The sequence below is a fragment of the Balaenoptera acutorostrata genome, chromosome 9, assembly GCF_949987535.1.
Source record: "Balaenoptera acutorostrata chromosome 9, mBalAcu1.1, whole genome shotgun sequence".
NCBI classification, from domain to species: Eukaryota; Metazoa; Chordata; class Mammalia; order Artiodactyla; family Balaenopteridae; genus Balaenoptera; species Balaenoptera acutorostrata.
In genome coordinates this window covers 73,021,190-73,045,890 of record NC_080072.1, presented here as the reverse complement: position 1 = coordinate 73,045,890, position 24,701 = coordinate 73,021,190, and the positions used below count along the sequence as shown (strand labels likewise).

Sequence of the window (24,701 nt, the reverse complement as noted above, 5' to 3'; positions counted from 1 at the left end):
ATAGAGATGGCCAAGAAGCACATGAAAAGCTGCTCAACAGCACTAATTATTAGACAAATGTAAATCAAAACTACAATGAGGTATCACCTCACACCAGTTAGAATGGGCATCATCAGAAAATCTACAAGCAACAAATGCTGGAGAGGGTGTGGAGAAAATGGAACCCTCTTGCACTGTTTGTGGGAATGTAAATTGATACAGCCACTATAGAGAACAGTACGGAGTTTCCTTAAAAAACTAAAAATAGAATTACCATATGAGCCACAATTCCACTACTGGGGATATACCCAGAGAAAACCATAATTCAAAAAGACACATGCACCCCAATGTTCACTGCAGCACCATTTATAATAGGCAGGTCATGGAAACAACCTAAATGCCCTTCGACAGACGAATGGATAAAGAAGCTGTGGTACATATATACAATGGAATATTACTCAGCCATAAAAAGAAACGAAATTGGGTCATTTGTAGAGACGTGGATGGATCTAGAGACTGTCATACAGAGTGAAGTAAGTTAGAAAGAGGAAAACAAATATCGTATATTAAAACTTATATGTGGAACCTAGAAAAATGGTACAGATGAAATGGTTTGCAGGGCAGAAATAGAGACACAGATGTGCAGAACAAACGAATGGACACAAAGAAGGGAAAGCAGTGGGGGGGCGGTGGTGGTGGTGTGATGAATTGGGAGATTGGGATTGACATGTATACACTGATGTGCATAAAATTGATGACTAATAAGAACCTGCTGTATAAAAAAATAAATAAAATAAAATTCAAAAAAATATATATATAAATGGCTAATACACATTTTCAAATTGTTTTCCTTTACCAGTAATCAAATATATATAAATAAAAACAAACTATCTGACATCTGCCATATTAACAAAGTATTTTGCTTCTAATGAGAATATACAAAACTTGTTAGCTGTGAGAGCCTAAGATATGACATTTTGGGAAAAAAATTTGCAATATATACCAAGCACCTTAAAAGTGTTCTAACTTTTTGACTTATTAATTTCACTTTTAAGAATCTAACCCAAGGAACCAACCCAAAATACTGTGAAGAAAAATTATTCCATCTTTTTATAGCAAGGAAAAATGCGAAACAACCTAGAGCTACAATAAAGAGCAAAATATACAGTGGAATGGAGGAAGGATGGGTTGGGAGTTTGGGGTTAGCAGATGCAAAGTATTATGTGTAGAATGGATAAACAACAAGGTCCTAGTGTACAGCACAGGGAACTATATTCAATACCCTGAAAAAGAATACGTATTTTTATATATATATAAAAATCACTTTGCTGTACAGCAGAAATTAACACAACATTGTAAATCAACTATATTTCAAGAAAATAAATTTTTAAAAAGAGGGGAAATTGTTACATCTGTACAATAAAATATTATTCAATCATTAAAACTTATGCTTACCAAATTTTTAACAAAATACAAAAAACATGTTATAATCATATGTGAAACATTAAGTATATAAAACTATATGTAGGGTATAGCTAAAGGACTAGATGAAAAGTATATATCAGAGTGTTGACAGTATGTACTTCTGGGTAGTAGGCGTATTGGTGACTTTTTTCCCACCTCATTATATGTTTTTGTACCTTCCAAATATTCCATAATGAAAGTCTATTATTTTTATAAATTTAAAATTAAGGATTTTTTAAAACTTTCTCAATAAATTGGAAGGAACTGGATTCCATCTTAAATTCTTCAGTCATCCTCACCCTCTCCCCCTTCAAAACAAGTCCTTTCCTCATCTTTCCCATCAGGACTGTTGGACTGTCTTGGCCAGGGGGTAATGGGTCAAGTTGAAAGTGAAAAGTACAAATTAATCTGAGCAACAAAACTCAGGCATTTGACAGCACTTCTCAAAAGCAGGCATTTCATGTCTGAGATGTTGAAGTGTGTTAGGAAGATTTAAGAGTAAACTGTCCTATGGGAAGTTGCTAACTTGAAATCCAATATTTAAAAAATATGACATCTCAAATAGTTTTCTTTTAAATTTCAGGTTGTGGTCAATGGGGATTCCTAAGACTAAGAATCAGCTCATTTTTATTAAAAACTTAAAAATGACTTAGTGGTTAAGGAAGTTGTGTCAGTTTGAGTCCCTCAAGAAACGGACACCAAGGCAGAATTAGACTTTTCAGAGATTTATTGAGAGAAAAGCCTGTGAAGGATGAAAGTGAGAGGGAGTAGTTAAGTAGGGAGAGCAGACCAAGATGCCAGTCTGACATCCATGAAAGGAGAGGGGGAAGGGAAATGGGTTGGTAGGAAGAGCCCCAGACTACAGGGCAGTTCTGAGAAAGCCTTGGTCAAGTCAAAGAGGACTGCCCAATAGTAGAGTCCCATGTTGGGCAGAAATGGCCCAAATCTAGCACCTCTGCTGGGCCCAGTCAGTGGCAAGGAGCAGCCTGAGGTAAGCCTGCTCTCAACATCACCACTGCAGTGGACCCTGAGCGTAGCATCTGGAGGCCGTCAGCCAGCTGCAGGAGGTGTGATTAGTGCCCTTCATGGCTGCCATGGAAATGTATTTAAAGTGTGCTCTCTTCCAGAGCCTGCTTTCCAACCCCAAATAAAAGCAAAACCAAAAAACCCACTCCCTAAAACAGCAACTGGTAGACTGCTTATATCTAGAGAAAACATTAAGCTTTCCTTTAAGCAAGATTGTAGAAGAATTCAGAACCTAGCATAGTGCCTGGCACGTTACATGGACCTGTGAGTATCTGCTGACTAAATTATGTCACTTCATGTCTCATGAAGTATAATAACATGGCACTCTTGATTAAACCCAGAGACCGTAGACTGGACATTTCTACACATTTCTACAATGTGAACATTGTTAGGTGTCTTTACAGGTAGATACATTGAGGCTCAGAGACGTTAAGTCACTTGCCCAAGGTCAAACAGCTGGTAAGTGGTGGTTCTGGGATTCAAACCCAGTGCTGCCCTAGACCAGTAGTCCTCAACCCTGGCTAACCATCAGGATCACCTGATGATCAGACTTCACTTCAGACCAATAAAATCATTATTTCTGGAGGTGGGCCCAGGTGCCAATGTTCTTCAACAAAGCTTTTAAATATAGGAAGTTCTAATGTTTCCAAGGTTGAGCGCTACTGGTCTACTCCAACCCCTTCTCATATTGCAAATGGGGTAACAGTCTCATAGAGGCGAAGTTATCACATCCCAATCACATCCCAAAGCTAAAAGAGTTGGAACCAGAGCTCAAATGAAGAGTTTCCTAATCTATGCTGCCCTCTGGCAGCTCACCTGGGGTTGGCTATTCTTCCACAATCTGTTGTACCACACGGACCAGGCAAAGGCAGAGGGCTCGGCCTATACGACAGTCCTTGTGTGCCCCCTGGTGGGTTAAAATGGTAAAGAGCCACTACCTTGAACAGTACTTTATAGGTAAAAGGATGAAGAACTCTACAGGCCTGTGGCTTGTCTCATCAACGTGCCGCATGTAGGTTTATACAAGCCGGCTGTTAGCTGGTGGCACTTTACATCATCCTTGTACTTGGAAGGAAGAAAACCACATCATCAACACAAAAACACAACCACTCTGGATTTATACAGTGCCTTGCCTCTAAGACTTGCTATTCAAGGCCAACTTTAAAGCATATAAGACACTATCTCATCTAAGAACTCTGGGAGAAATTTTTTTTTTAATCTTTTATTAAGGAAGTAGAGTCTTGTGGTTCACCTCTCAGGCTTTGGAGTCAAACACACCTGAGGACAAGTTCTAGCTCCACAATTAATTATTAATTTTATAAACTTTGGTTAGCCACATGGCTCAGTTTTACCACCTGTAAAATGGTCATTATAATGCCTAATTCATATAGTTGCCGTGAAGAGTAAATGTGTATGTAAAGGGCTTGGCACTGTGCCTGCAATGTATTAAACCCCCCCCCCACTCTTACCCCCCACAAAAGGTTATTGTTACTATTACTGGAGTGGACCCATGGTGGGTGCATTTTTGCCTGGCCTGGACAAAACTCTCAAATAGGAAAAGACTGTGCTCTCTTAAATGATCTCTGCACTGGTGTCTGCTTCCCCTCATCCCTCAGAGAGAACCTTTTGCTCTCTGCTCCCCACTTCACCGCAGCCTTTCACACACTCTCTCCCCTGAGAGAAGAATCTGGAACTCTGAACTTTCCTGCATCGAAATATTCTCATCCCTGGGGCAGTCTCATGTGAAAGGGATAGAAGATGAGGAGAAGCCAGCAAAGGAAACTGAGAAGGAGTGATGGATGCAACAGGAGAGAAACCAGGAAAGTGTTATCCTAGAGGCCACGTGGTGTCTCAAGATGGAGGAAATGACCAACTGGGTTGAATGCTGTGACAGGTCAGGGAAGATGAGGACTGAGAATTGACCATCGGATTTAATAAAACGGAGGTCACTGGCCACCTTGACAAAAGCAATTTTGCTCTCGTGGTTGTGGTGAAATTCTGAGTGGAGTATGGAATTGGGTACATTTTTCTGTAAAGAGGAGCAAAGAAATGGGGTGGGAGCTGGAGGGCAAATGTTTCTGTTTTAATATGGAAGCAATAAGAGTATATTTACAATGCTGATGGGAATAATCCAGTGTGAGAGGGAAATTGATGATGCAGAAGGGAGAGGGAAGGATTGCTAAAGCAGTGTTCTTGATAGAGCAGAGGCAACGGGATTTAGTACACCAGTGGAGGGCCTTCCACAGGAGCGCAGACACAGTTTATTTATGATAATGAGGCGAGGGGCAGGGTCTATGCACAGAGATGCCCTTAGGTGGGTAGATGGGATGGTAGCCTGTGCAAGTTCTCTCCTGATGCTGTCTGTCTTTTCTGTGTGGTAGGAAGCAAGGTCATCAATGAGAGCAGTTGCTACTAAGTGAAATAAAATCTCCTAAGAGAACAAGTAAAATCTGAAAAAGAATATATATATATATATACATATATATATATATATATATCACTGAATCACTTTACTGTACACTTGAAACTAACACAACATTGTAAATTAACTATACTTCAATTTTCAAAAAGAGAATAAGTGAAATATTCATTTTTAGAAATATAACTCAAAGAGTGATGGTGAAGTGGTCTACTGGGTAAGAGTCTTTGCTGAAAACCCTAAAATAATGAAATTCACATGAAATGCCAACTGAAGTTTGGATAACAATAAACACACATGTGATGCTCTGAATGTTCTTTATTTTCTAACAACTATTTAAACCACACAACAAAACGCTCTGTAACATAATTTAAGAAAACTTCTGCAAATTTTAGTGTAGAAAGTAGACCCCGTTTACCTACCATCAAAGCATCATGCAAACACTTATTTTCTTAGAAGCTATTTAGCTTTGTGGTATTACTTTCAGGTGATGGTACATTTTAATTCCATACACCACAATGAGCATTCACTCCAAGCACATAACTCTTTAAAATAAAACAACATACATTTCTTTTGAATCATTTCAGATTCAGTTGTTTGGGTTTCTTTTTTTTCCCCATAAATTAAAACTAAACTCAAAAAAACCAAAAAAAACAAAAAAAACTGAACTCAATCTCCTTCCCCCAGTCATAGCCTCGAGCTCATGGCAGATTTGTACGAAGTACACCAACGACTCCTCAGAATCCTCCGCTAGGGACGCCCGTGGTTCATGTCATCACAGGTAGAAGAGAGAATTGGCTAATTCCAAACTTGGTTCTTTATGAGTGCTTTGTGCCACCAGAAAGGTCAGCTTGTGTGCATACTGACACGGGGCTGGAACACTGATTAGGCCCTAAGGAGGAAAAAGTATTGGTACTGATTAAGAGGATAACTTCCTCTTCAAAGTGATATTATTTTCCTGAGTTTTTTCATCCACTAGTTTTATACACGATAGAATGTAAGTCAATTAGAACCAAACTCAATCAACAAAGGGCACCCTTGCTCCTGGGAACTTAAATTCACTGAGCAAGATGGGAGAGCAGAGAGGGCCAGTCTGGCTTCCCGGTGCTGGGACCTGCAAGCCACATGCTTAGGGCTGATCTAAGTTTCCTAAGACTTGATGTTCCAAGGGGCTCAGAGCAAATCTTGGCTTTGGACTTGGTGAGCAGCTCTGGGCCTAACGTATAGGAATACAGAACAGAGCCAAGCCTGTTACTTTCCCACCAGACACAACATCTGAGTTGTCTTCAACTGCCTCATCTGTAACTTGGAAATAACAATACCCTGATTTCCTCCCAGGCTGGCATAAGAACATGTATATAATAAAGTCTTCTAGAAATTATCAATGCTAATGCATTATAAGAGTTACTGCTATTTTATGCCTATGATAGAGTGGGTTTCATCCACTGTGGACTTAAGAAGTCATTCACTCATCCATTCATCCCTCCTTTGTGGAAAATCAGGCATTGTGCCAGGGGTTGGGACGCAAAGGTGAATCGGGTGACAATTCCCTGGTAGGCACCTTGAGTACCACTCTGTACCTAAATAAACAGCTGTCACTCACTGGCCAGTTGTAGTAGAGGTGGCACAGCTTGAATGTGAGTCTCTGCATGTGGTCGGGCTTCAGGCCGTTGTCATCATAAATGACATTATAGTAGGTGGGACTAATGGTTCCCCGACAAGTGACCCGGCTGATCAAGTAAAAGTCGTACCTGAGGGGAAAAGACGGACTGTGAGAAAGAGGGCTCGCAGAACAGGACCAAACCTGACCACACACAGTCAAAGCTTTGTTAAAAACGGATTTTCTAACAGACTTGCCATTCAGGCCGCGTTGCTCCTGAATCCACGACGGTGCCAGGTGGTGGGTTCTGCAGAGTTCGGCCTGTTTCCGTCAAGAATCGTGGCAGGCACTTCTTCCTGACCACGATCACTGACAGTTTGGGGCTTGGAATAAGAGAGGCAAAATAAAAATAAATAAATAAATAAATAATATGGAGAGAATTAAACCAAGCCATGCAACTTTCTATTTATTTATATTTTTTTGGGGTAATTTTAAAATGAAATAAATTAATTGATCAGCGAAACATTGCAAAACAAAGAAAAGAAAAATTACCCCCGACCTCCCCTCCCCCAGAGACACAAACAATTTTTTAAATCAAGGACTGTCTTCATTTGTTGCAAAAGCGTGGTATGCTCAGTCATTTGACCGATTTATATCACTGAAGGGGGGCAGGGAACAATGGTTCACAGGACAATGAACTACAATCAGCATTTCTAAAGAAAGATTTTCCAGAATTATCCGTGGAGACAAGATTTTCTTCCCATTAGCAATCATCTATTTTCACCTTCACTCTTCTCAATTTCTGAATAGCAAAGGAAGAACCAGAAGTTCCTCTTATTCCTCAAATCAACGCTTCTGAATCCTGCAAAACACGCACCTGGGAGGATCAATGGATGGTCCACATACACATATGGGCCAAATGCTAAATGACCAAGTGTTAAGTCAGTATTTGGTAAAATCCAAATCCAAATATTCACCCATCATGGAAGAAACCTCTAGGATGCAAGGGTCACTGAAATTTCACTTTTGTTTTAATTATTTTAAAAATATATTATTTTCAATTTGAAACTTTTTAAAAGTTGATGTTATAGTGCAGAACTAACTCCTTAACACCATCAACTGCTAAATTTACTCCTGCGATCCCCAAATTGCATGGGGGTGATTCTTAATAAAATCTAACTAACCCAAGGTCAGCGGGGAATGAGAAATTTTGGCTCTGATATTTTGGATACAGCTAAAGGTGGTTCTGCCTCCAAACTATGACGCTCTCCCTCCTTTCTGATGGTCACTAATGAGGTCAAGCCTCAGCTCCTTTGGGGCTCGTGGCTGTGACACTTTGGTTGACGGTGGTGATGACGGTTTAACCCTACAGACCAAGCTCTATGCACAGTGGAATAAGATGTTTTCTGAGGATTTTAAGAAGCCAACTGAAGATCGTCATCCTCCTCCATTTTCTAGTTCTAACATTTTTCTTGCACTTACCACTTGATACAGTCATGGAGGAAAATATACCAAGACATTGAACCTAGAAATGTGACAGTAGAGCAAGGTACTTGGTGTTTAGCATGATCTGATTTTCATATGCAGCCCAGCTTTCACAGCACACACACCATTCTCAGCATCTTCTGCAGACCTGAGCTGCACATCAGTGCCTGCATGTCAGAGGCTTTTGCCCTGTGTGTTGATTTAGGCCTCAAATTAGAAACCACAGCTTGTTTTTTTCCCTAGCATATTAATACGTATGAAGCATCTTCAGCTGCCAGCAGCCCTGCAGGCTTCCTGCTGAATCTCAGTGTCAGGCGCTCTGGAGGATTCCTGCCTTCTTCTGGTGCCCCGACCCAGGGCCCCCAAAAGCTCATACCACCCAGACTATTTACATAATACCATCCCAACTACCCTCCAATCTAGGGTTGGTTGCACTCGCATAATGCAAAAACGGAGCGAAACTGCATGGAAAAAGAAAAAGAGATGCTGGCATATAGCAGTTTTAATAGTTGCGATGAATGTGCTAGAACTGGAAGTGGGGAAAGGATACTAATTTGATACCTGGTATTTGAACTTGCTTCTGACACACTGCTCAGCAGCTGTGGAATTTCATATTCAATGAGTGTTTTTAGCTGACCATCCCCTACACCGTCACGGTACACAATTATCCGTGCTGGCAAACCGTGGTTATGCTTGTACCATCTGTTCAGTGCCCCTGCAGGATTTGGTGTTATTAAGAAAAGAATGACTTGCCTGATGCCAACAAAGAATAACATTCCCATATATTTCAACATTTAAATAGCTTGCTAGTTCAGACCATGATAAGATAGGGTAATACCTAATTTGGGTTGTATTTGCAATAATATAAAAATGGATACCTTTCCAGAACATTCCTGCAACTCTGCTATTTAAGGAATCATTATGGTTTTTATGGCATGATATATTCTCAAACTTAGCATATCTCTTTAGTAAAATTTTAATATTTAAGCAATAAATTAAAATTTAATTCATGCAATAGACATACACATTTCCCAAACCCAAATTAATACTAATTTAGTTTCTTTAAATCTATAAATCCTCTCAATAAGGACAGACTGGATAATTTTATGTAAATTTCTTCTCTAATGAGCAGAAATATGAAAACATAAGGAAAAGACTTGGCTGTTCCTCTAAAAGCATCTCTTCACATGGATTCACCCATCAGTCTCGCTGACAATATGAACTCTGAAAAATTTCCACTCGCTCTAAGAAATTGCCTAAAGAGCAGAGACCAGACAGTAACTCCTACCCAACACAAACTTTTCATAACTGCTACTAAGGTTTTGAAGTGAGGGGAAAGTAATATGATAAAATATTTCTTTTCATGCATATACGGCACCATTGTTTTAGGAGAGTTTATTGTCCAGGAAATTCATTTTAGTTTGATAGAAGATGACCATATAGGTAAGTCCACTACCAAAATATGTCACCAAATTCACCTTTTTTGGAAACAAATATTTATGACTCCCCCCAAAGTTTATAGTTGGGACGATGCAAATCAGGGAGTGACTTGCACAGGTCACATTGCTAGGGAGTGGCCAAGCCAGATCCAGACCAGGGTTGGAAAGGGCATGGGAACCCCAGACCCCCTCTTTCTACTGCATCCCATTGTAAGGAGGGCACCCTCCCCACCTGCTGTCTTTCCCATCTTCTCCTGCCATGCCACTCTTGATCTGTCAGCATCCCAATCCCAGCCCCAAAAGCTTCTCTCCTACTTCTAGACCTAATGCTGGTCTGTCATAATCCTTACTCCTCCAGGGTAGGTTTCTTTTGACCTTCAAACTGCTTGCAAGAGCCACCAGCAGCTACAAACTTTTTTTCCTCCTGGCTTTTAGTTTATCACACACAGACACAAATGTAAATTCTACAGAGCCTGTCTGTTAGCTTGAGTCAGGCCACAATTTCAGGGTCTCCAACTGGGTGTCAGTCAACTCAGGCAGGCTTGAGAAGTCTGTTTCCACCTGTCTGGTCTGCTAGAGGCTTATGAATTTTGGGTCTGAAAGAACAGTGCTTGGAGCCCACCCCCATTGTTACATTTTTAGTACCGGTCATGAAAACTTTTAAGCAATCTGCAACATCAGCCGATGTTCTCTGAAGGACACAGCGGGAGAACCATCTAAAGTAAGCAAAGAACAAAAGTAAAGTTCAATTTCAAAATTTCTATTCTAAGCATGCATTAGTATTAAGAAATAGACATAAGTAAATTAACATTCATAATTTTATATACACTGTATGATCACAATTATATTAAAATGCTCTCCCTCACCGCCCCCCCCAAATAAAATTTATTGATACGAGAAACTAAAGCACAGCGCTAGCATCAGACGTCTCTGGGTTCAAATCCTGGCTGGTATACTCACCAGCTATGTGACTTTGCTATGTGAACCTAAGCCTCAGTTTCCTCATTTGTGCCAAGGAAATTTATAAGATAGTAAGGTAGTTAGTACCTCATAGAGTTGTTGTAAAAATTAAACTGGATAATATATGTAAAGTACTTAGCACAGCACTTGGTACATAATAAGCATTGATAAATAGAGGCCACTACATTATTATTATAAGAGAATTTATTAATTTAGCAGATCTACTTTAAAAATATTCAAAGATTTCTCAAGCATAAACTTCATTTCTGTAGGTAAGTTTTTGGGAATTGAAATCTTAACATGATTAACTTATCTAGATTTCAGAAGCAAGTTCTCTTGCTAAAATTATTCATTAAAAGCACTTGGAAGGAGGAGATTAACCAAGATGGCGGAGTAGAAGGACGTGCTCTCACTCCCTCTTGCGAGAGCACCAGAATCACAACTGGCTGCTGGACAATCATTGACAGGAAGACCCTGGACTTCACCAAGGAGGACACCCCACGTCCAAGGACAGAGGAGAAGCCACAGTGAGACGGTAGGAGGGGCGCAATCAGAGTAAAATCAAATCCCATAACTGCTGGGTGGGTGACTCACAGACTGGCGAACACTTATACCACAGAAGTCCACCCACTGGAGTGAAGGTTCTGAGCCCCACCTCAGGCTTCCCAACCTGGGGGTCCGGCAACGGGAGGAGGAATTCCTAGAGAATCAGACTTTGAAGTCTAGTGGGAATTGATTGCAGGACTGTGACAGGACTGGGGGAAACAGAGACCCCACTCTTGGAGGGCACACACAAAGTAATGTGTGCATCGGGACCCAGGGGAAGGAGCAGTGACCCTGGGGGAGACTGAACCAGACGTACCTGCTGGTGTTGGGGGGTCTCCTGCAGAGGCGAGTGGTGGCTCTGTTTCACCGTGGGGATAAGGACACTGGCAGCAGAGGTCCTGGGAAGTTCTCCTTGGCGTGAGCCCTCCCAGAGTCTGCCATTAACCCCACCAAAGAGCACGGGTAGGCTCCAGTGTTGGGTTGCCTCAGGCAAAACAACCAACAGGGAGGGAACCCAGCCCCACCCATCAACAGTCAAGTGGATTAAGGTTTTACTGGGCTCTGATCGCCACAGCAACAGGGAGGGAATCCAGCCCCACCCATCAACAGTCAAGTGGATTAAGGTTTTACTGAGCTCTGACCGCCACAGCAACAGTCAGCTCTACCCACCACCAGAGCCTCCCATCAAGCCTCTTAGATAGCCTCAACCACCAGAGGGCAGACAACAGAAGCAAGAAAAACTACAATCCTGCAGCCTGTGGACCAAAAACCACAGTTACAGAAAGACAGAGAAGATGAAAAGGCAGAGGGCTATGTACCAGATGAAGGAACAAGAAAAAACCCCAGAAAAACAACTAAATGAAGTGGAGATAGGCAACCTTCCAGAAAAAGAATTCAGAATAATGATAGTGAAGATGATCCAGGACCTCGGAATAAGAATGGAGGCAAAGATTGAGAAGATGCAAGAAATGATTAACAAAGACCTAGAAGAATTAAAGAACAAACAAACAGAGATGACCAATACAATAACTGAAATGAAAACTACACTAGAAGGAATCAATAGCAGAATAACTGAGGCAGAAGAACGGATAAGTGACCTGGAAGACAGACTGGTGGAATTCACTGCTGCGGAACAGACTAAAGAAAAAAGAATAAAAAGAAATGAAGACAGCCTAAGAGACCTCTGGGACAACATTAAACGCAACAACATTCGCATTATAGGGGTCCCAGAAGGAGAAGAGAGAGAGAAAGGACCAGAGAAAATATTTGAAGAGATTATAATCGAAAACTTCCCTAACATGGGAAAGGAAATAGCCACCCAAGTCCAGGAAGCACAGAGAGTCCCATACAGAATAAACCCAAGGAGAAACACACCGAGACACATAGTAATCAAAGTGGCAAAAATTAAAGACAAAGAAAAATTATTGAAAGCAGCAAGGGAAAAACGACAAATAACATACAAGGGAACCCCCATAAGGTTAACAGCTGATTTCTCAGCAGAAACTCTGCAAGCCAGAAGGGAGTGGCATGAAATACTTAAAGTGATGAAAGGGAAGAACCTACAACCAAGATTACTCTACCCAGCAAGGATCTCATTTAGATTTGATGGAGAAATCAAAAGCTTTACAGACAAGCAAAAGCTAAGAGAATTCAGCACCACCAAACCAGCTCTACAACAAATGCTAAAGGAACTTCTCTAAGTGGGAAACACAAGAGAAGAAAAGGACCTACAAAAACAAACCCAAAACAATTAAGAAAATGGTCATAGGAACATACATATCGATAATTACCTTAAACGTGAATGGATTAAATGCCCCAACCAAAAGACATAGACTGGCTGAATGGATACAAAAACAAGACCCATATATATGCTGTCTACAAGAGACCCACTTCAGACCTAGGGACACATACAGACTGAAAGTGAGGGGATGGAAAAAGATATTCCATGCAAATGGAAATCAAAAGAAAGCTGGAGTAGCTATACTCATATCAGATAAAATAGACTTTAAAATAAAGAATGTTACAAGAGACAAGGAAGGACACTACATAATGATCCAGGGATCAATCCAAGAAGAAGATATAACAATTATAAATATATATGCACCCAACATAGGAGCACCTCAATACATAAGGCAACTGCTAACAGCTATAAAAGAGGAAATCGACAGTAACACAATAATAGTGGGGGACTTTAACACCTCACTTACACCAATGGACAGATCATCCAAAATGAAAATAAATAAGGAAACAGAAGCTTTAAATGACACAATAGACCAGATAGATTTAATTGATATATATAGGACATTCCATCCAAAAACGGCAGATTACACGTTCTTCTCAAGTGCACACGGAACATTCTCCAGGATAGATCACATCTTGGGTCACAAATCAAGCCTCAGTAAATTTAAGAAAATTGAAATCATATCAAGCATCTTTTCTGACCACAACGCTATGAGATTAGAAATGAATTACAGGGAAAAAAACGTAAAAAACACAAACACATGGAGGCTAAACAATACGTTACTAAATAACCAAGAGATCACTGAAGAAATCAAACAGGAAATAAAAAAATACCTAGAGACAAATGACAATGAAAACACGACGACCCAAAACCTATGGGATGCAGCAAAAGCGGTTCTAAGAGGGAAGTTTATAGCTATACAAGCCTACCTAAAGAAACAAGAAAAATCTCAAGTAAACAATCTAACTTTACACCTAAAGAAACTAGAGAAAGAAGAACAAACAAAACCCAAAGTTAGCAGAAGGAAAGAAATCATAAAGATCAGAGCAGAAATAAATGAAATAGAAACAAAGAAAACAATAGCAAAAATCAATAAAACTAAAAGTTGGTTCTTTGAGAAGATAAACAAAATTGATAAGCCATTAGCCAGACTCATCAAGAAAAAGAGGGAGAGGACTCAAATCAATAAAATCAGAAATGAAAAAGGAGAAGTTACAACAGACACCGCAGAAATACAAAACATCCTAAGAGACTACTACAAGCAACTTTATGCCAATAAAATGGACAACCTGGAAGAAATGGACAAATTCTTAGAAAGGTATAACCTTCCAAGACTGAACCAGGAAGAAACAGAAAATATCAACAGACCAATCACAAGTAATGAAATTGAAACTGTGATTAAAAATCTTCCAACAAACAAAAGTCCAGGACCAGATGGCTTCACAGGTGAATTCTATCAAACATTTAGAGAAGAGCTAACACCCATCCTTCTCAAACTCTTCCAAAAAATTGCAGAGGAAGGAACTCTCCCAAACTCATTCTATGAGGCCACCATCACCCTGATACCAAAACCAGACAAAGACACTACAAAAAAAGAAAATTACAGACCAATATCACTGATGAATATAGATGCAAAAATCCTCAACAAAATACTAGCAAACAGAATCCAACAACACATTAAAAGGATCATACACCACGATCAAGTGGGATTTATCCCAGGGATGCAAGGATTCTTCAATATACGCAAATCAATCAATGTGATACACCATATTAACAAATTGAAGAATAAAAACCATATGATCATCTCAATAGATGCAGAAAAAGCTTTTGACAAAATTCAACACCCATTTATGATAAAAACTCTCCAGAAAGTGGGCATAGAGGGAACCTACCTCAACATAATAAAGGCCATATATGACAAACCCACAGCAAACATCATTCTCAATGGTGAAAAACTGAAAGCATTTCCTCTAAGATCAGGAACGAGACAAGGATGTCCACTCTCACCACTATTATTCAACATAGTTCTGGAAGTCCTAGCCACGGCAATCAGAGAAGAAAAAGAAATAAAAGGAATACAAATTGGAAAAGAAGAAGTAAAACTGTCACTGTTTGCGGATGACATGATACTATACATAGAGAATCCTAAAACTGCCACCAGAAAACTGCTAGAGCTAATTAATGAATATGGTAAAGTTGCAGGTTACAAAATTAATGCACAGAAATCTCTTGCATTCCTATACACTAATGATGAAAAATCTGAAAGAGAAATTATGGAAACACTCCCATTTACCATTGCAACAAAAAGAATAAAATACCTAGGAATAAACCTACCTAGGGAGACAAAAGACCTGTATGCAGAAAACTATAAGACACTGATGAAAGAAATTAAAGATGATACCAACAGATGGAGAGATATACCATGTTCTTGGATTGGAAGAATCAACATTGTGAAAATGAGTATACTACCCAAAGCAATCTACAGATTCAATGCAATCCCTATCAAATTACCAATGGCATTTTTTACGGAGCTAGAACAAATCATCTTAAAATTTGTATGGAGACACAAAAGACCCCGAATAGCCAAAGCAGTCTTGAGGCAAAAAAATGGAGCTGGAGGAATCAGACTCCCTGACTTCAGACTATACTACAAAGCTACAGTAATCAAGACAATATGGTACTGGCACAAAAACAGAAACATAGATCAATGGAACAAGATAGAAAGCCCAGAGATTAACCCACGCACCTATGGTCAACTAATCTATGACAAAGGAGGCAAAGATATACAATGGAGAAAAGACAGTCTCTTCAATAAGTGGTGCTGGGAAAACTGGACAGCCACATGTAAAAGAATGAAATTAGAATACTCCCTAACACCATACACAAAAATAAACTCAAAATGGATTAGAGACCTAAATATAAGACTGGACACTATAAAACTCTTAGAGGAAAACATAGGAAGAACACTCTTTGACATAAATCACAGCAAGATCTTTTTCGATCCACCTCCTACAGTAATGGAAATAAAAACAAAAATAAACAAGTGGGACCTAATGAAACTTCAAAGCTTTTGCACAGCAAAGGAAACCATAAACAAGACGAAAAGACAACCCTCAGAATGGGAGAAAATATTTGCAAATGAATCAACGGACAAAGGATTAATCTCCAAAATATATAAACAGCTCATTCAGCTCAATATCAAAGAAACAAACACCCCAATCCAAAAATGGGCAGAAGACCTAAATAGACATTTCTCCAAAGAAGACATACAGACGGCCACGAAGCACATGAAAAGATGCTCAACATCACTAATTATTAGAGAAATGCAAATCAAAACTACAATGAGGTATCACCTCACTCCTGTTAGAATGGGCATCATCAGAAAATCTACAAACAACAAATGCTGGAGCGGGTGTGGAGAAAAGGGAACCCTCTTGCACTGTTGGTGGAAATGTAAATTGATACAGCCACTATGGAGAACAATATGGAGGTTCCTTAAAAAACTAAAAATAGAATTACCATATGACCCAGCAATCCCACTACTGGGCATATACCCAGAGAAAACCGTAATTCAAAAAGACACGTGCACCCGAATGTTCATTGCAGCACTATTTACAATAGCCAGGTCATGGAAGCAACCTAAATGCCCATCAACAGACGAATGGATAAAGAAGTTGTGGTACATATATATGATGGAATATTATTCAGCCATAAAAAGGAACGAAATTGAGTCATTTGTTGAGAAGTGGATGGATCTAGAGACTGTCATACAGAGTGAAGTAAGTCAGAAAGAGAAAAACAAATATCGTATGTTAATGCATGTATGTGGAACGTAGAAAAATGGTACAGATGAGCCAGTTTGCAGGGCAGAAGTTGAGACACAGATGTAGAGAATGGACATATGGACACCAAGGGGGGAAAACTGCGATGAGGTGGGGATGGTGATGTGCTGAATTGGGCGATTGGGATTGACATGTATACACTGATGTGTATAAAACTGATGCCTAATAAGAACCTGCAGTATAAAAAAACAAACAAAACAACTAATACTAAACTTTCATTGGGTTATTTGTATGGAAATATGTTAATATAAATGTTTCAGACATTACATGAAATTTCTAAAAATCTTATATTTGTATTTGTATGGAAATATGTATGGAAATATGTTAATATAAATGTTTCAGACAGTACATGAAATTTCTAAAAATCTTATATTTGTATTTGTATGGAAATATGTATGGAAATATGTTAATATAAATGTTTCAGACATTACATGAAATTTCTAAAAATCTTATATTTGTATTTGTATGGAAATATGTATGGAAATATGTTAATATAAATGTTTCAGACATTACATGAAATTTCTAAAAATCTTATATTTGTATTTGTATGGAAATATGTATGGAAATATGTTAATATAAATGTTTCAGACATTACAGGAAACATCTAAAAATCTTATATGTTCTGGTATAATGTTATAAGTAATAATCCTAGTTATTACTTTAAAATGTATATCTCAGAAATAACTAATTTTCTTGTCAACTGCATTATTATGAACTTTCATCAAATCTTTAACCATGGTCATTTTTAAGTCTTTTGTCATTTACAGACAGTTCTGGGTGTACTCTGATGATTTTGCAAATATGTTCCTATAAAAGAGTTTCATCTTCAAGAAATTCATGGAAAAGACTCTGACAAGTACAGGTTTCTGGTAACTGACTGTACTGCTGAACTGAATGAATAAGGATTTTCAGAACTCTAATGAAAAACTGATGAACTCATAAAAGTGCTAACAAAAGATCAAGATGAAAAAAAAGAAATTAATTACATGGGACTGAGTGAACTGATGAGGATGAGTATAATTTTTGTGACTTTCTGTCTGAATTAAAAAAAAAAAAAATCCCACAAGGACTCAGAGGAAAAGAATATACAAATCAATTTTCACTGCAAAGTAAAGGAGCTGTTACAGTGGAGGATTACTGGACTGAATGTCAATGTTATGACATAGTATAAGTGTGTTTCATGTTTGGTAATTGCAATCATTGTTGCTTTTGTTGTGGTCATCCATGTACAATGCTTGGTGTCAGTCTATCTATCTCTTGTAAAAATAAAATACAGTGTGTGTGTGTGGAAAAAAAAAAAAAAAGAATACTAGTTGAAGGGTTTCCTAAGGAGATTACAATAGGATAAATTAACTCTATCTACAGAAACACTGGAGAATAGAATATAAAATGTAGTAGATCTGTATGTAGTAAACATGGAAAGATATCTAAGGCCTGTTAGTGAGTAAAAATAAGGATGTTACACACACACACACACACACAATATAATCCTACCTATCAAAACAGCACAGAACAATTCTCTATTTTTCTTATGGGATGTGTGTGTGTGTGTGTTGTGTCTGTGTGATCTTGAAGATCACATGCCAACATGTTAGCACCTCTGGGAAGGTGCGCAGGACAGGCAGAAGGAGAGGAAATGGGGACGGAGAACAATGACTAAAGGGGGGTTTTAGCTTTGTATGGATTTTTTTTAAATGAAATGATTGTGTTTACATTATTGTTTTTGCAACAAAAAATTAATTTTAAGATTTCAGATTATTTATACTTCACTGTAATTAATCACAAGCCATGACTGCTGGGTATTGTAGAAGCCTAGCGCCTAATGGTACTAGGAAAGCATTATGGTAGATGCTGTAGAAATTCCTAAAGCGTATGACTCCATTAATGTTCCACCTTTTGAGATCCATGTCTCAGGCACAATTTCCGAAGGAGAAATCAAATGTAATGACTGGCAAACTGATTGCGGTCTAGGTCTTTAATACCAGAGAAATATCTAGACAGGATCATACTAAATTAAGAAGTAGTCTGTACCTCCAAAGAATTTACTTTGATACTTCTGAGAATCAGACTAACTCTGAGTAAAACACATTTTGCAAATAAAAACAGGAGAAGAAAAAAAAAAAAAAAAAAAAAAGCACTTGGAAAATGAAGATCATGACTTAGTGGTATATATGTGTCCACATTATTCCAGTTCTCTAAATCTGTGCAATAATAATGATGCAATTAGAAATGCTGCTAACAAGCCGGAAGTCCCTTATGTGCTTGATTAAGGAAGTGACACACAGAACAGGGATCTCATACAACCTGAAGTCAGAGGCACGCAGTTACACTGCTGCTTTTCCTGTTTCTCACAATCCCAAATATATACCTGATCACAATTTAGTGGAGTAAATCACATAGCTTAATTCTAGGAAGAAAACATGGTTCAAAACAGCCTCAAAACACATTGTTTAGTTACGAATATTGAAACACTTCTAAGAACTACAATTTAACATGTACTATGAGTCAATGCTTAATGTGTTAGCCCTCATCCTTGCCTATGTTTTTAATAGCTGTGTAAACAACCACCACATCGAGTTTCTGCAAGCATTAAAAATAACAATAATAACAGCAAGCACGTCTTGAGCATTTACCGTAATAGGTAAGTGGCAGATAAGGATATAAATCCAGGCAATCTATTCTCAACTGCTTGACATCGTGTATGTAAACTTCCTAGTATGGAGCCCAATACAGTGCAGGTGTTCAGAAAACAAATGCACAAGAATTTCTACACGGCCATCATTTGGGGAATATGATTTGCATACGAGCAATAGCTTGTCCTAATGTATGTATAAAAATAGTTTTTTAATGAAGCTACATTTTACCCCAATATTATCCATCACATTTATATATGTAAGTATAATTTATGACCATAAGTGTCCATATTTTAAAAATGAGTGAAGAATACAAACTATTCCTTGCTGTAAAGTCTTTAGTTAAACCACAAGTAATAGTCTAAATAACTGAAGAATATGTTAGGGTAATTTTAAAAGTACCTGGTGATTCTGGGGTTACTATTGGCCACAAATCCAACCACCACCATTCCCTGGCTGAATGCATCTTTACAGACATCAATACCAACCACCATCAGGGACTTTAACTGTAAAATTAAAATTTTTCATGATTTAATGGAATGAGGTATTTTCCCACGCAATGATGTAATATGAAGTTTTCAAAAGACTGTCCCTAGTTATTGAATTATTTAAGTTAAGCTATGTGCCAGGGAAATCAAGGTTGAGATGAGGCAGATTATTAAACCAGAAACCAGAGAAACTTAAAGACGGAGGGAATAATAAGAATCTGCTTCAAACAAACAAACAAACAAAAAAGATGGAGGGAAGAACATAGTACACACTTTGCTTAAGAGACTCACTGTAATCAAAAATGGCCACCATCCTTTATGGTGGTGGGCAAGGGCCACCAGTGGCTCAGGAGATTCTGGTAAGGTGGTCCGTCCATTTATCCCCTGTCTCTAGGCTGAAGGAATCTGAAGGGAAATTCCATTCCCTGTTCTTCAGCTCTCTAAGGAATCCTTACTTGTCTATGCCCTCCAGGAGGGGCAGCTGGGGCTAACCTTGTACATCCTGGTTAAGGGAGTAGGCAACATTCCCTCATTCCTCACCCTCCTCACTTCCTCCCATGGTGGCCATAGTTCAGGAAAGAGGAGAAGATTTTCTCAGTTCCCAACACGACTTGGAGGTTTGTATCACAGGCTCTGCCAGTTCCCCAAGCTCTGGGGGGGAGCGTCCCATCCAGGGTGCAAGGTTACTCTGCAAAGTATCACCCTGCTGAGAGCAGGTAAAGGCAGAGGCCATGCAGCACAGATTTTAAACCACGGCTGGGAGGCTCCAAATCAAGTGCCTCCAAGTCGATGCCGAACCAGATTCTCTTTCACGAAAGATTCTGTTATTAGCTTCACTGAAGCTCCATGAGAACAGGGGCCACGCCTCACCTTCTGGATACCCTCCCAGTGGCTGGTGTAATGGAACCCAGAGCAGACAAACACACAACCAACCAACCCAGCAAACAAACAGAGCAAATATTTCTAGGATCACGTGAAAATATCTCCCCCTACTTTGATTTAATTTTTAAAGTTCATTAATAGATAGATTGATGACTAAAAGGAAAAGAGTGACGGTTCCTCACAGGGATCTCCACAGCCCACAGCTCGCCTCCGAGTTTACAGGTCATTTGCAAGGCAATCTTGGTGGCGATACTCATCATCATCCCCTGTTTATTCAACGTCTGAGCAAGCACACACTGGCTGGGGACCGGGCAGTCGGAGCTCAAATATTTTTTAATGGAATCATAATAGCTCTTCTGATTAGAAGGCAGAATACACATTACCTGAAAGCAAAAAAAAAAACAGGAGAAAAGAAAGTCGATTTACTCATGTTCAGAGGAAGCTTTAAAAAAAACCGAATATATGGATGCAAACATCTTTTGCTCTTAAGTTCCCAAGAAGCAAATATTAACATACCCACAGTTCTTCTCTCTTTTTTTTTTTTTTTTTTTTTGGCCACACCACACAGCTTGCAGTATCTTAGTTCCCTGACCAGGGATCGAACATTGGCCACCGCAGTGAAAGCACCAAGTCCTAACCACTGGACCACCAGGGAACTGCCCCTACAGTTCTTCTCTTAAATGGCCTTTAAAGAGTAATGAATCTAAGCCATTTGAAATGCCTTCTCATCAGCTGTCCACTCTGCAAAGCCCCCCTCCAACCCTACCACTTCCCTTGGCTCTTCCTTCCTCCTTGCTTCTCTGCCAATTTGATTCTGCCAGTCTCCTCAAATTCCCTTTCATCCTAGCTCTTTCTCCAGCTGCCTCCCTTACTGCAGTGATCCTTCCCTGTAGCTCTCCAGCTGTCATCCCCACTGCCTCCTCCCCAACTTCATCCACAGATAAGCAAAGTGGAGAGTTAGCTTAAATTGTGGTCTTTTTCCCATTAGGCACTGGACAGGCAAAATAAAAGGAAGAAGCAACGACACATTATTTGTTAACTTGGACTTGAGTGTAAGGTATGAGGGGAGGGAAAATAAGGAAAAAGAAGCTTCAGGTGCTCTGGTATTTTAAAATTCCACCCTTCTCTCTCACTGCCCCTACTTTCCATCAGGTACTTCCCTCGCAGAAGGACCTCTCCTGGCCTAACTCCGTCTCCTTCCTATGCTTTATTCTCTACTTTCAAAACACCCAAATTACAGAAAAGATAGGCACTGTCATAATTAACAAAAAACAAAGTGATTTTTTTCACCTATAGGACTGTTCATTATCATAATGTCAAGGGCTAAAATTATTTACACTTAATTGTATAAAGTTGGGAAAAATATTTTTAAATTATCAGCAAAATTCTCTTAGGGGGACTTCCTGCCTTCCATCCCATGAGTCTGGGGCTAAGCAAGGTAGGTGGCAGAACAAGGAATAGCCCAATGGGGACCAGGACCAAAAGAAAGTGGGAGTCAAGTGAGACTGGTCACACACCACGGATAAAGAAGTAAGCAAGGGACTCCCTTGGTGGTGCAGTGGTTGAGAATCTGCCTGCCAATGCAGGGGACACGGGTTTGAGCCCTGGTCTGGGAAGATCCCACATGCTGCGGAGCAACTAGGCCCGTGAGCCACAACTACTGAGCTTGCGCGTCTGGAGCCTGTGCTCCGCAACAGGAGAGGGCGCGATACTGAGAGGCCTGCGCACCGCGATGAAGAGTGGCCCCCGCTCGCTGCAACTAGAGAAAGCCCTCGCACAGAAACGAAGACCCAACACAGCCAAAAATAAATAAATAAATAAATAAAAACTTTAAAAAAAAAAGAAGCAAGTATGTGGAGAATAATAAGGGCCATGTTTCTCACTATTAGAGAGATGAGGTACAAATATGGAAAGGGGGAACACTTTCCCGTGTCACTAGGTTGCAACTGGAGGCGTGAACACATTTTTAATATTTAAAATTTTAATAAAATATTTTAATATATACATAACTACATATAGTAATAAAATAGATGCAAGTGTGTATGTATATATATGCACACTCATACATATACATATTTCTTAGCTTTGCCCATTGGGAAAGCCTAGGGGCAGTGACACCCCAGCAGCAAATAAACACACCCAGTGCCCAGATCTTGGTTTCTAAATACTGTTCTCTACCAAAAGGAATCAGGGCTCATTGGGAAAACATATGATTCTAGAGTTAGACAGCAAAACTTAGATGAACCTGGAATGTCTTATTGTGCCAGACAGTAAGGAAGTGTTCCAAGAAAGATGGGAACACGTCAAAAAGACACAGAAGTCAGCTGGAATGGGGCTCCCACTGGCAAAACCAAGGACAATTTGGATATCAAAATAAATAACAGTAGTGACAGACTATAAGCTGGTAAATAAAATAGGAATCCATGAATCCATACTGATGTAAATAAGTGAACAAACAAATGGGAAGAAGAGAAAGCTCTTCCTTATAATGCCAACTAATAATTATAGAAGGAAGTAAAAATTAGAAAGCCACCATTTGGCAACCATCACAGTAGTAATGGATTCAGACAAGAATTATCAATGGATTCTAAAACTAGTAGGAAAAGTTTGATGAGGAACAGGATATTTACATAGTCTCAAAGTATCTCCCTACCAAAAAAAAAAAAAAACCTGATTAATTACGAAGAGAAAAGTGTAACTTTACAATGGAGAAAATTGACAGAAACCACCTTAATCAATGGAGTACCCCCTGGTAAGATGCAGTAAGAACACAGAATCATTGCTGTGATACTCCTGCCAAAAGTGCATAACCTGAATTTAATCATAAGGAAACATTAGACAAACCCAAATTGAGGGACATTATATAAAATAACTGGTTTATGCTCTTCAAAATCGGAAGGTCATCAAAGTCAAGGGAAAACTATGGAACTGTTACAGACTGAAGGAGAGATTAAAGAGACAGGGAAACTAAGTGCAACATATTAGATCCTTTTAACAGATAAGATATTTTGGGGACAAATGGAGAAATGTGAGTGGAGTCTGTGGATTAGCTAGTTGTACTGCTCCCTGATTTTGATGGTTGTTCTGTTTCCGTAGGAAAGTGACCTTGTTTGTACGAAATGTGTGCAAACGTATTTTTAAAAAGGTAATGGGCATCACGCCTGTAACTTACTCTCAAATGGTTCAGGAAAAAAATAGATAAGATAGATAGGAAGGGAGGGAGGAAGGGAGGGAGGTGGAAAATGATAGAAAATCGTAAATATAATAAAATGTCAAAAATTGGGGAATGTGAGTGAATGGTATATTACAGTTCTTTGTACTATTCCTGCAACTTTTCTGTTAGTTTGATTTTACTTTTTAAAGTGAAAAATAAATGCTCTTAGGATGATAATTTCCTGTATTACAACATCCTTACGGGCCATTTTTTTCTGGAAACAAAGAGATAGCTAAGCTGCTTTGCATGCACTATGAATAGAAAAGTTGGGAGTTGGGATGAATAAGCTGGGGGGCGGTCAGACAGGAGATGGGACAGAAAAGCACTGCAGTACTGTGGGAGACTAAGAGAACATTTCCAAGAAATAGGAATGATTGAGAGATTTTTTAAGAAAGGGATGTCAATTTTAACTTGTCTGTAATGTTGACACGTGATATAACCATGCCTTGGTGCCAAACCCTCAGCAAAGTCAGATACATAACACACACACACACGACACACACATACACAAACACATACACACATACCACATGCACACACACACACACACACATGATACTTTGGGAAATGAAGCAATTGTGGGTGTCCCTCAGGGTGATGCAATGCAGGAGGAAAAGGCACCCATGAAAGGGGGCAAGAATTCAGAGGAAGCAGGGACATGGGGCCATAGGTGACATGGAAACACTTAAACCTTCCAAGAATCCCCTGAAACAATGGGGAGAACACAGGGTGCCGCAACACTTATGGGATAAGATGGGAGTCAGTTTATCTTAAATCTTGAGTAAAAGATGATCCTCCCAGTAAGTTGGAAAATATGTAGACATCCAAGAGGCCGATACAGGAGTAACAACAAGTATTTGAAAATTAATATTAGAAACATGAAAGGAAAACAAAATATTGATTAAAATATCAAGATTAATACTTTCTTGGGTGCTTGGGGAAATGCACAGCAATTTGCAAACATATGGGAGAACATGTTCAAA

General features: G+C 39.2%; 1 protein-coding gene across 1 annotated transcript in view; it reads right to left on the bottom strand.

The window, feature by feature from the left end:
* Positions 1 to 5,269: 5,269 nt before the first annotated feature.
* Positions 5,270 to 24,701, bottom strand: part of PIWIL4 (piwi like RNA-mediated gene silencing 4) — a 49,826-nt gene continuing 30,394 nt past the window's right edge. Inside the window, exons 14-20 of the mRNA XM_007184974.2 lie at positions 20,687 to 20,887; positions 19,537 to 19,640; positions 10,058 to 10,128; positions 8,535 to 8,688; positions 6,746 to 6,871; positions 6,492 to 6,639; positions 5,270 to 5,780 (exon numbers count right to left, since the gene is read on the bottom strand). Coding sequence (XP_007185036.1) covers positions 5,664 to 5,780; positions 6,492 to 6,639; positions 6,746 to 6,871; positions 8,535 to 8,688; positions 10,058 to 10,128; positions 19,537 to 19,640; positions 20,687 to 20,887 — 921 coding nt within the window. The 3' untranslated portion in view covers positions 5,270 to 5,663. The remainder of the gene's footprint in view (positions 5,781 to 6,491; positions 6,640 to 6,745; positions 6,872 to 8,534; positions 8,689 to 10,057; positions 10,129 to 19,536; positions 19,641 to 20,686; positions 20,888 to 24,701) is intronic.